The sequence below is a fragment of the Cystoisospora suis genome (genome assembly GCF_002600585.1).
Source record: "Cystoisospora suis strain Wien I chromosome Unknown contig_750, whole genome shotgun sequence".
NCBI lineage: Eukaryota > Apicomplexa > Conoidasida > Eucoccidiorida > Sarcocystidae > Cystoisospora > Cystoisospora suis.
This window is the reverse complement of record NW_027153551.1, coordinates 44690-56835: the sequence shown is the minus strand read 5'-3', so window position 1 is coordinate 56835 and position 12146 is coordinate 44690. Positions and strand designations below refer to the sequence as shown.

Here is a 12146-nt window from a genome sequence, read left to right as displayed (position 1 = left end):
GCCGGGAAACACCTGAGATTCCAGCTGGTGATAGTGACGATTCTTCCGGCTGCGGCTTGTCTCACTGCCGTCCTCGTGCCGGTGGCCAGGGCTCGAGCGTCGCCGCCCGGTTGCACGGAGGGCCACGAGCTTTTGAACGAGAATCTGACCATGATCTTGCTCGGCAGGCGATTCTCTTGGTGTTACTGACCGAGGCACTAAATCTGAAGCACGCGTTAGGACTGACTGACATTCCAGCTGGAAGCCGCTCGGGTCTTACGGCGTCGGAGTCTGGAAATCACCGTAGTTTTGGACCTAGCGGAGACGGCTGCGCAGGCAGGGGTCAGTTCAAGGGAGCAATGCGTGGCCTCCATTCTGAAGGTATATGGCAGCCGCAGCTCCCCGCCGCGATTGTTGCCGCAGCGCAAGAAGGGAGACTGTCGCTGTCTTGGCGGGACCTGAGAGAGGCGTTTGACGGTGACGGCTGTAACTGGGCGAGAAAGGCACTGCGCCGCATGGCAACAGAGTTTGCCGGAAGCGACGTACCCGTGAGACCGCCGGATTTCTCCATTGGGCCTTTCAAGCTCGTAGCGAAGTCCCCGGGGCGGGGCGGAGGGCGGAGTAGCATGCTCGGGGACGGGACGAACGAGCATTCACGCGACGGGGGCTCCGCTGAGTCTACCATCGAGCTGTCTGCGGCGGGAGTAGCACTACGGGCGGGTTGTGTCGTCAGGTCTCCTGCAACTATTGTCACCTTCGGTCGGCTTCTGAGGTGTCTCTTACAGGTTCAAGGCCGTAACGACGCCGTCGCAGAACAACATCAGGTTCTTGGTGAGGGCCAAGAGAGCGGCGGCGGTGACTCGAAAACAATCGATGAGGGAGAGCAAGACGCGCAGTTTCGCTCCCGTGACCAAGGCGTCAAAACGAAACAGTTAGATGATGGGGTCGGAGGCAGGCGTGAACGGAAGATTATATCTGAAGAGGGAAAGCCTCGTCTGTCCAGAAGCTCTACAGGAGCTCCGCGGTATATCGGGAGCGGCAGACATGCGATTTTACTCGAGGGACCCCCCGGGGCTGGGAAGACGTTTGCGCTGACAATGCTGGCAGCGTTTTCGGGCCGGCGTTTGGTGCGCGTAAATATGAGCGAGGACTCTGAGTTAAGCGATCTGATTGGTATGTTCGTTCCCGTGGATGGCGCACTGAAGACCAATGAGAACAAGGCTTGCAAGGCGGGCGATCTGCACGACAAAGCAGAGGGTGAAAGGGAGACAGGAGAGCTTGGCGTAGAGAGTGATGGAGCGGAAGGAACTTCCCGAACGGTGCAAACTAGACCTGCGTCAGGCGCGGAATCGCTCTCACGATTTCGGTGAGTTCCTCGGGGCCACCCACCTGCTTCAGAGGATTCACCTGCTGTTCACGCAGTGGCCTACACGCCGCCTGCTGGCAGTTCTCATTAGAGAGAGAGCTTGCTGCGTTGTCGCCTCGCTCAAAGCGCGGTCGGCGGATTGGTTCCGCGTCTTCTGTTCAGCCGGCTAGCGTTGGTCGTGCAGTTTTTCTCCCCCGGTTTCCGTCGCAGACTGCAGCTGTTGCTTGCTCTCCTCCACTGCATAATGCGTCTGCTACGGGTAGCTTACCGGGCCACCGTGCTTGTGGTTCTGTTTGCAGGTGGGTAGACGGGGCCTTGACGCGTGCCGTTCGCAACGGTGACTGGATTCTGTTGGACGAAATCAATCTGGCAAGCCAGCCAACCCTGGAAGGTCTAAACTCTTTATTGGATCACCGGCGATGTCTTTTTCTCCCGAACTCGGCGCAGCCTCTCAAGGCGCCGAACTCGTTCTGCCTTTTTGCCACGCAGAATCCACCGGCGTCTTCGGCCGCGCACACAACTAAGAGACGTAAAGTTCAGCTTCCTCAAGAGGGTCTGGAGAAGAACGGTGACCCGGGCACCGACAGCGACAACAGCGATGACGAGGATCAGGGACCTCGTGTGGGGCGTCCGCGGGGTGTTAGCGGGCGCAAGGGTTTGCCACAGTCATTTTTGAACAGATTTTTCAAAGTCAGCGTCTCCGAGCTGGGTCAAAGCGACCTGATCTCAATTGCTCTCAACATCGTCAAACAAGATCAAGCAGTCAAGCGAAGACAGGCGGAAGCTTCAGCTGACTGCCACAGGCAATGGACCACGGAGAGCGCTGCAGGAGAGACAGATAAGCTATGTCAAGCGCAAGCGCCCATCCCGACTTGCTTCTCTGCCACCGTCACTCCGGTCGTCAGCAAGCGACCTTCTGCAAAGCCTGCTGGCTCTTTTGACGACTCGACAGCTTGTCCTGCCGGGCCCACAACTCTTCTGCAGGATGCACTCCAAGGCACGGCTCTCGAGAATATTTGCACCTGTGTTGTCCGCGCCGTTGCCGCGGTCCGACGTGTGGCTTGGGCCTGTGGGTTTCAAGGAAGAGAGGAGTGGGAGTGGAATGTACGCGACGTTGTGAAGATCGTGCGTTTGGTTTCTGCAGGGGTAAGTGCAGCGCTGCTGCAGCGCGGCGGACCGGACCACTTACTAGCTCATCACTCACATTCTTGCTTGGCGGCTGCGTACCGCGGCGATGACAAGATTGCTGGCAGGTCTCAGAAGAACGAAAGCAAACCGCGGGCTATGCACCCTACCGGCAGTACCATGCGTTCAGCGCGGCATCGTCCTCTCTTTACTCAGACGTGGCACCGAGTGGTCTGGTAGAGGCTACCGGAAGTACGGTGCAGCAAGCCGCCTTGGTTTTGGTGCTTGGGGACAGTGACAAGGATGTCCTCCGTGAATGAACATTGCCGATCGTCGTTGTGAACTCGGCGACTTGGTCCCTTTGTTTATCGGAATCAGGATTCTTTCCTTGTGTGTCCCCGGCACTGGTGTGGTTGCCTGCAGCTGCCCTCGCCGGACTACCGTCGCGCCATTGCGCTCACTCTTCTTTCGCGTCTCCGTAATGAGAAGGATCTTCGTGCTGCTAGCGCGTGTATACGGAAGTGCATCCGCAGAACGCGGGAACGCCACGTTATTCTGCAACGCAAAAATCTCCTACATCTCACAGAAAGTGGCCCTAGAGGGTCACCAGAAGTGCTTGCTTGTGACGACAATCCGGGTCCCGACGGTGCGGAAAATTTGTGGAAAACGCTCTACCTTGAGTCTACGCATGGGGCGGGATCCGGTGACGTTTTACTGAATGCTAGGCTTGCCGAGAGTCACTCCACTAAAACTTCGCTTGAAGTAGAGGACCTTCTTCCAGAGATGAGCGGCGGTACGGACGTCTTCATTCGGTTCGACGAGAAGGCGCGGAACCTGCTGATTGGCGACATCTCACTTCCTATTTCGACAACCGAGCCGCCTGGATGCACTGCGGGAACTGAAGCTTACGCAAGAGACACCCGGAGTGGCAGTGAACTGCTCAGGGAGAATCGTCAGTGGGGGCCTATGCTGCTGAACACCCAGAGGCCAGCAATCGCCACCATAGCGTGCGCTGTAAAGGCTAGCTGGCCAGTCTTGCTTGTGGGAGACTCGGGCAGCGGTGAGCAGAAGTGTCGTATGCACGGAAGCCCAGACAGGTTTAGATGGTGGAGACGGCATCTCAGCCGGCAGTCACTCCCACTGTTTCTCTTGCCGGGTCGTAGCTGAGTCGGTTGCCCCGGACTTCATTAGACTGCCTTGTTCAATCTTCTCAGCTGGGCGCCCCATGTAGAGTGGATGCTCCTCTCCCTGGGCTTGCTTTCTCACACCCTGAGGCCGTCTACTGCGGACACGTGCACGGACACAGTTTCAGCTAAGATTTGTTAGCAGCATGCGTACATGGAGTAACTCTCGGTAATGAGGAGTGGCCCTGGGTCAATCTCTAGAGAGTGAACTGATTCTAGGGAAACGCGACAGTCGCGTTACGGAGGTGTATCCTCCATAGCTACACGGGCAGAGGAAAAGTAACAGCGGGACGTCGGCTACCGGAAAGCCAACGCTTCAGGCGACGGGGTGTCTCCAGTGGGCACGAGGCCGCGCCCAGACCTTTCGCCGTAGTCTAGACTCAGTGGAGACGCGGGCCGGCCCTGCAGATTGTCGCACGCAGTGCTTAGCAAGCGCCTTCTACCACCTCTTCTGAGAGAGGCGGCGCTTTGACCAAGGATGAATGGGGTGCCCGGCCGCAGTGAGCCCGCCACGGATGTCGGCTCGATCGAGAGGTCGGATATTTGGATGCCATCTCAGTGCTGCGGGTGTGTCCCGGTGTAAGGGGTGCCACACTGGTAAGCCCGGACGTTGCCAGTGTGCTTGAGTTCCCGTTTCACTGTCGCCTTTGTACGTGCAGGAAAAAGCGGTGTCGTTCGCTGGCTGGCCAGCGCGCTACGAGTCCAATTGTCCGAGCTGTGCGTGGCTCCGAATATGGATTCTTCTGATCTCTTCGGTGCTTTCCAGCACGTAGACGAGACTACGAGTCTCTTCCGCCTGGCCACAGCAGCAGACAAGCTCGCGTTGAGGTTGTTGCAGGTTTTCACAACACCAGGCGCCATGAGGTCAAAATCAGGCGATACGCCCCTTGTTCCGATTGCAGGAGTGGCAGGCTGGAGAGCTCGCGTAGCCTGTGAGTTGGTCAGTGGCAGGCTGCGATTCAGCTGGGATTCGCTTTGTGCTCCAAAGAGCGGCGGAGCAGATCAAAAACTCGGGTACCAAGTAGGTTTAGCAGAAGCAAGTCGAAGACTTTTGCGTGCCATCATCGAGGTGACGGACGCACAAACATTGGAAGGGCCAGCTGCCGGAGGGCAGCAGAAAGCCGTCAGTCTGACTGATGCCTGTGGCGGGTTTAACGGTGGTTTGTTTCTAGACATTAAGCGAAAAGCAAGGACCCTGAAACGGCAGCTGGAGCAGGGGTTCACCGCGGATGGCACCGGATGTCTGACGAACACACCTAAGGAAAAGTCACAGCAATTTGGCTGGCAAGATAGTCCGCTCGTGACGGCGATGCAGGAGGGGAACTGGGTGCTATTACGGCGTGTCCATTTGTGCCCTCCCGCAGTCCTGGATCGGTTGAATTCAGTTCTAGAAGAGAACGGCGAGCTCATGCTTACGGAGGCGGGACAGCCCCGCCGCCTGCGCCCGCATCCGGGGTTTAGGATATTTCTGACGGCAGAAACAGAGAGAGCCAGCACTTTGTCTAATGCGCTGAGAAACCGGTGTCTAGAGGTTTTCATTTTTCCAGCGTCGCAAGGCAGCGCTTACACGGGCTGTGGGTCTGTTACGCCAGCCGGGGATCCTGAGCGAGTATTTCCCATTGAAGGCCTCTGTAGAGGGCCACCTGCTTCTGCCAGCCCATCGTCACGCGCTGCTCTGGCGAACATGCTCCCTGACTGGGCCAACAGTCTTTCTGCTCACTTTACTGATGGCCTAACTACCTTCGACTGCCACAGGGAGTGTCTCAAAGCTAATGACTCGACGAATCCTCTTACTCCGGAGCAGCTACAGCACAGGTGGTGTGGATACCTCTCTGAGTCCGTAAGCCGCTGGATCAGGGTTTTGACAGACCCTCAGGGGAAGTTAAAGCAGGCCAGCTGGCTGGCGGGGGATCTAGTCTGTAGGCAGGACGTGATCACAGCTACACTCCGGCTGCTTGGAATCTTTTTTGTCGCGACAAGCTCGCGCGAATCCAGAGAGCTGACACTGCCTTTTTACGTGGATTCGGTTTACATGGCGTCAGGGGCTCTGCAGGCGGAAAATGGGAATGCCTTTGAGCTGGCTGCGTTTCTAGGGATGGTACACGCATACCTTCATGGCGTGCTCGTTCGGATGGCCGACAGAGACTTGGTCCGGTCCTTCATACGAGTCGCGGAGCGAATACTCCTCTCTCGGGGGGCGGACAGTGCTGAGCCGAATGGCGACGGCAATGCGAGCGAGACTGCGATACTGCTCGAAGCAGAAGACGGGATGCCAAGACAAACGGCGCTGCACACTGATTCGCCTGCACTGTCCCATACAGACATCGCCTGGTGTCAGAGAGTGCGGATTCCATTAGAGCGGTTGAAAAAATCGTATACACAGGATACTATCCGACGAGGACTTCGTGGCGTCGTCGAGGTGACGGGACGCGCGGCGGGACGTAAAGGGGCAGCGGCAAAGCTGATGTGGGCGTGCTTGGTCGGTTGGTGCCGGACGTATATCTCATGCTGTCGTATTGCTTCTACGGCCGCGCTTGTTGATAGGCATAGGGCCGATCTCTCTCCCGGTGACGACGGATACGAGGAGAGCTGGGTCGGGGGAGCTCCAGGGACTGGCGCTGGCGTCTTGAACACGATTTGTTTCTCCGAGCTGTTTGCGGGATTGTTGTGGAGATACAGTTTCTCTTTGGACAGCTCGTGCGTCACGCGCCTGGTTTGTCTGCTTCTACTGAAAGCCGCTGTCGTGTCTCAGGTTGCAGCAGCTGCGAATGCGCCCGTACCCTCTCGGACAGGAGTGACCCGCGTGCGTGCTAGGGTCCCAGACTTCCGGGAGACCAGAGCGCAACAGCAGGGCAAGTGGGCTTCCCAGGCAGCTCCCTCCAAGCAAACAGTAGGGCTTGTATCGGCCTGCAGTTTGTGTCTGGACGGGCGCGCGGCAAAGAAGAGTAAACCTGATGAACAGACTGCACATCTGCGAAAGGCCTTGTACTTTCTCTGCATTAGTCGCAGTTCACTGAGAGCCTTAGGCTATTCTCTGGAAGGCCCCTGCTCCCAGATGAGAGTCGAAGGAGCGTTGGTTGCATCTGCCTTTCTGCTCACAGAGATGGATCAAGCTACAGTAGTTTCGCGCTTGGCTATGAGTATTCAACTTTTCATCATGCACGCGGCATCCGCTGAGGAAATTTGCAGCCGTGCGAATTTTCTGCAGGCCGTCGCCGCGGCTCGACAGGTCGACGGGGTCTGCAGCTTGTCTGCGTCTCCGCGCTGCATGCTCAGCGGGGGTCTCTCCGCTTTCCTCTCCCGTGCTCCTGCCGCAGCGAATATTGCAACGAAGGGCGGGCATACTGAAGGCCCGGAAAGAAGTCAGAAAGGGGTGGGAGCCCCTGCCGGGGTAACGCCAAAGTTTCGGCGTGAAGTGGAACTTCCCACTGACATAGCAGGATACTATTGCCACGCGGCAGCGCGAGCGTTGCTTGATACCGCGGGCATCTGGGGCTTGGCCTTCGCTGCGCTTAGGGCACTTCAGGAGTGCACAAGGGATACAGGTGTAGTTCCCGCACACCGGCCACAAGAGGGGATGCCACCTGTCCTACAAAGCTACAAGGTGCTGGCGATGAGGGACAGTCCAGCAGATTTTCGGAGTTCGCGAGCAGATGAGCTCTACGGTGTGCATGTGTCCGGGAAGCGATATCTGCTTCGAAGTCTGCTTCACTTAACGGAGAACGCTCTAAGGGCCCTCCTTTTACCTGAGCATCTTCTAATGACTCGAAAACTGGTAGAGTTGAAGAGCTGGTACGCAGTGTACTCGTGGCTGGGGTGGGTTTCGGCTCTGACGCAACAGTCCACCAACAGTCGAAGCTCAGGCGAGGGGCAGACAGCCGGAGGCACTCTGCCTTCGCAAGTCCAGGACTGTCCGGAAGAGACGACTCGAGGACATGCGAGTTTTTCAGAGGCGCGCAGTCATGCTGAAGGGACCGCTGCGGACGCCGAACCGCGCGCGACATTTTGCCTCTTGTTAGTTTCACATTTGCATAGCGTCAAAGCAGCTAACGGAGCTCGTGCAGGGCCGATGGGGTGGGCTTTTGATGCTATGGTTGGAGTCGCGGATCCACTGCTATGTCTTCTTACGCCAAGTTTCCTGGTCTCCTTGTACCGAGTGTTAATGGCTGTGTATGCATCTCTACTTCAGAAGCTGGCAACGCCTTCCGAGGGTCTCCTTGCAGTCCAGGGGGACGCCTGTTTCTCCGGGAAGCCGGACGCTGGTCGAGACATTTGGGCCAGTACAATCGCGTTGGCGAAGTGCTACACCTGTTTTTTCCACCTGGTAGCTCGCGTCACGGAGCCACACGCAACCAGGAGTGTCTCCTCACTGTCGTGCCTCAACGGGTACACCGCGCTAAAGACGTACAGGCCGTCAAGATGTCATAACGAGTGTGACGCGCGTTCAACTCGAAATACGAGCGAGTGTCCAGTCTTTCTTTCCGACAGAGCCTCCACAACCTCAGAGCGGTACTGTTCACCGGATTTAAGCAGGCGCCGAGACAGAAAGAGGACAAAAGAAGAACAGCTCTCTGCAGAAGTCAAAAGAGTTTGGACTCGCGTGAAGTCTTCAGTGGTTACCCTTCTTAAGATGTTAAGTTCTCCGCTCCAGCAGCTTCTCGCGAGCTTCCCTTCCGTTCCCGAGGGAGGCACGGTCGCGCGCACGCTCCAAGTTGTGCCGACAGCGTGTGGATACCTGGAAATAGCTGGGGGGCTTCCCGTGCGAAGTGATTGTAGCTCGGGTCGTGGCGCCGCTTCGCGGGATTGTGAGGAGAAGCGAAGCACGCAGGCTATCATCGTGGCAAGGCACGGCGAACAACGAAGGCATGCTGTTTTCCGACGGCGACATAGCGGAGAGGCCTCTGGTTTGCTCCAAGGGAACCCCACGAGTTTATCATCGGCGACTTTTCTTTCATTCTGCCCGGCGCCGCGGTTTTATTCTCTAACCTCATGGCTTTTATCTGGATTGCACCAGTCAGTCATGGTTTTGCCTTTCGGTTGTTGTTCGGTCGGGCTCGGGGAGTCAGGGTCGCAGAGACATCTACTTGGATCAGACTTCAACACGGCAACCCGCTCCTTTCCGCATTCTGCTCCGGCGCTTGACTCACTTCGCAGTTTCTTTCAGTTACAGCTCAAGAAGGCAGACTGCACTCCCTCTTTCTCTGGCGCCGGCGGCAGAGATTCCGAGCGGCACAGCGTAGCTGAGAGGGATTGCTTTAAAGAGTGGGACTCCCGTCGCACTGTTATTCCTTCGCCTCCACGGGTGTACCTCAGTCACTCGGCCGTCTTCGCCGCTCTTCTGCGGACAGTAGGAACGAGTTACGAAGAAGGCAAGCTCGCCCGCGCCCGCAACCTCGAGCGCCAGTTGCTGCAACTTTTTTTCCGGAGTGGACCGCACGAGCCTAGCTCCCGCGCCACCGGTGAGAGTCCTGCAGCCTTGTCGTGCTCAAAGGCTTCCCCGGGTCGCCAATTTGTGCTGTGTCCAGCGGACGAGACACACGTACCGAGCCACGGTGACCCGAACGCCTATATAGTCGATCACGTCAGCCTGCTTCAAGCGCGGCTGGCGGCGCTTCAGCACCTCTGGCTACTGTGGAGGACCAGCGCTGCGTTGTACGGAACTAGTGTGGCCCTGCGATGTGGACTTCGATCCGAGAACGGGGCAGCGCATGAGTCGGGAAGTAACAGTTTGCGGCCGCCTCCGGATCGGTCTGTGGATTCGCCAGGTGGCCTTGGTCGCCAACTGTTGGCGCATTTCCACTTTATCATGCCGTTCTTTATCGATCCACGTAATGCCGTGGCGTCGGAGGCGATCACCCAGGTGAATTGCTGTCCTGACGGTAGTCGAGTTAAAGGGGTGACTGTGACTGGAAGGAGTGATAGCGCGTACGAATCTGTCGGCGCCTCGCTGCCGGTCCCGCCTTCCCTTGCCGAAGGCACTGCTGCACTTCTGGCATTTTGCTGGAAGAAGCAGCATGACGATGCCGCTGACTTGAGACAGACAAGACGTCTGCGAGTCCCGCAAACTAGTTCCCCGGTCGATACGGAAGGGATTAGTGAAGAAGACAGCAGTGACACCGGAACCGAAGAGAGTCAGGTTTGCATCGACATACTCTTCTCTGTTTTCTGCGGGCTCCTTGACGCCGCACGGTCTTGCCCAACTCCGAACATGGGTTCCGAATATCGGCAAACGCATCAACGCCCGTCTAGTGGTCCTGTTGCCGGACAAGAAAGGACAAGCGGTATAGAATGGGAGAGCGCAGACCTCTTGCGGATAGGCTGCGTGGGCGTGTGTAGTCTCAGAACTGTCGCTGAGCTGGCGGGAGGCATTCGCAGTCCAGGGAAGGTGGAGAAACAGGTTTCGCATCATTCCCGAGTAGCCGCACCCTGCGAGGTGCTGCCAACCTCGTCGCGCCTCGAGGCCGAAACACTCATCGAGTTTCCTGTGTCTCCTCCTACGTCAGAAACTACACTTGGCCTTTCTGAATGTACAGCAGCCCTGGCTGGAGGGGCCGGACTGGAGACATCGTTCCGCACGTGTCACGTGCTCGAAATATGCGCCCAGATATATGAGCACGCTACTATAGCCACTGCTCCCGCCTTTACGACGGCTGCGTTGAGGCTGCGGCGACTGCTTCACTGGACGCCGCCGGCTGTCGGCTGTTGCGTCGCGCTGCGTGACCGCACTCCTTTGAGGAAGTACGCAAACCAGTCCAAAGACCAACACCTTGCCGAGGGCCGCCTCGAGAGTATTGAAACCACGGTCACCCCCGGTAGAAAATCAGCTCGTCCCGGGTGCAATCCGGACGCCACGGGTTCTCGACTTCACCGAGCCGAAGCGGTGGAGCAGGAAAAAGCTGCTTGGCTTTCGTTGCTGGCGTACTTCTCGTCGCTTGCGTGTCCGAGCAGATGTAAGAAAAGCGAGCACCGGCTAGTGCACGGGTCAGACGCGAAGTCTACACATTTTGCAGCCAAGGACGCCGAGCCATTCATTGCTTCACTATTTGACCAGCTGACGTGCTTTTTCGTCTGGGGGCTCACTCGGGGGTCCGCAGCAACCAAGCACGATGAGATGTGGGGTGGTCTCCCAGCCAGGGAAGAACTTGCCGCTGGCCTCTTGTCATTGGCAGACACTTGGTTTCCCTCAACGAGGGAGATGATAAGTTCAAACCAAGAAGCTGAACAGAACGGAAATGGTAAATCGGTCTCTCCGGCCGACGCAACGACAGCTGATACTCTTGAGGGAGAGTCTCAGTTATGGGTTCGCACCGGACAGTATGCGGCAGCGTGTGCCTCCTTCCTCGCGCATTTGGTTTCGAGAGACCTGGACGACGCTGACGGAATACAGCTGTCTGGCGCTCTCGGCGGATATTGGCGTGCGGTGTTTGGCGTGCTGCTTGGCCTCTGGGGTGTGCACGCCGTTGCGGCGTCGTGCGCATCGACTTCAAAGCATCGAGATTCCCGCTGTCACCTTTCCGAGGAAGTCGCGCTTGATATGGCTCGGAATGAGTGTGCGTTGGATGCTTGGCAGCTTATCGGACTGCTTGTCTCAGGGAGGACAGACTGTGGTCGTGCGGTTACAGGAATACAACGTGACAGCTTGCTCGGTTCCCCAGCTTCTTGCCTGCGTGCGAAGAAGCGCGAACAACATGAAGTGGGCAGTCCGTACGAGGAAACGTGTGGCAGCTTGGCGACACCGCACGGAGCAGCACTAGAGTTGCTACGACAAGACCAGCAGCAGCTTGACTGCTTACTGAATCAATTGATCCGAGAGCTCAGAGCGCTCTCGGGCGTTTGTCTTTTTGGGGTCCCGGAGGATGTTCTGAGGCTCCTTTCTCACGCGTGTGGTGGAGAGGAACAAGCGGCAGACGACGCCGCTGCGCCAACGACCCCGGGGGCAGAACCAAACTTCCGTGCCCAGGCTGCTTCGCTCACCTCGTCAGCGATGTCAAGCAAGGAGCTCGGCAGGATAGCTGGCGGTGCGAATGTGCTGGAGATGATGGAGAAGGCGGCGCGCGCTTGCCCTGACAGCGGAGATTGGTCGCACAACGTTGGCGACTCGATCCAGGCATTTGTGAGGAGCTCTCTCTCGTCCGAAGCGTAAGTGACCGTACTGCTTTGATCAAATTCTAAGCCAAATTGACTTTTTGAGCTTTGTCCTGACCAAGCACTAGCACACTCGGCAGCTCTGGCATGCTTAGGACAACGTGCGCCGTACTTGCTCACTGATAGTTTTCCCCGTGCCTGCTCGGGCAACTGCGACATAAACTCCCTGCCATCCGCTCTACTACCTTCTAAAGGTATCTGTCTTTGACGGCTGTGTTTGCTGCCCGAAGGAGGGTTGGTTGCGTCCCCTTCACATGTATCAAACGCTCTCGGCTCTTAAAACCACAGTCAGGGTGCGTCGTGTATCATCCGAGCACAGCGCTGCACATTTTGCATTGAGCGGCTGA

At 57.4% G+C, this 12146-nt stretch overlaps 1 protein-coding gene across 1 annotated transcript in view; it reads left to right on the top strand.

Moving 5' to 3' along the window:
- CSUI_001856 (atpase family associated with various cellular activities subfamily protein) overlaps window positions 1-12146 on the top strand; it is a 42823-nt gene that overhangs the window by 13151 nt on the left and 17526 nt on the right. Inside the window, exons 7-10 of the mRNA XM_068062059.1 lie at window positions 90-1345; window positions 1645-2491; window positions 2894-3530; window positions 4314-11793. Of these exons, the coding sequence (XP_067925965.1) occupies window positions 90-1345; window positions 1645-2491; window positions 2894-3530; window positions 4314-11793 (10220 nt within the window). The remainder of the gene's footprint in view (window positions 1-89; window positions 1346-1644; window positions 2492-2893; window positions 3531-4313; window positions 11794-12146) is intronic.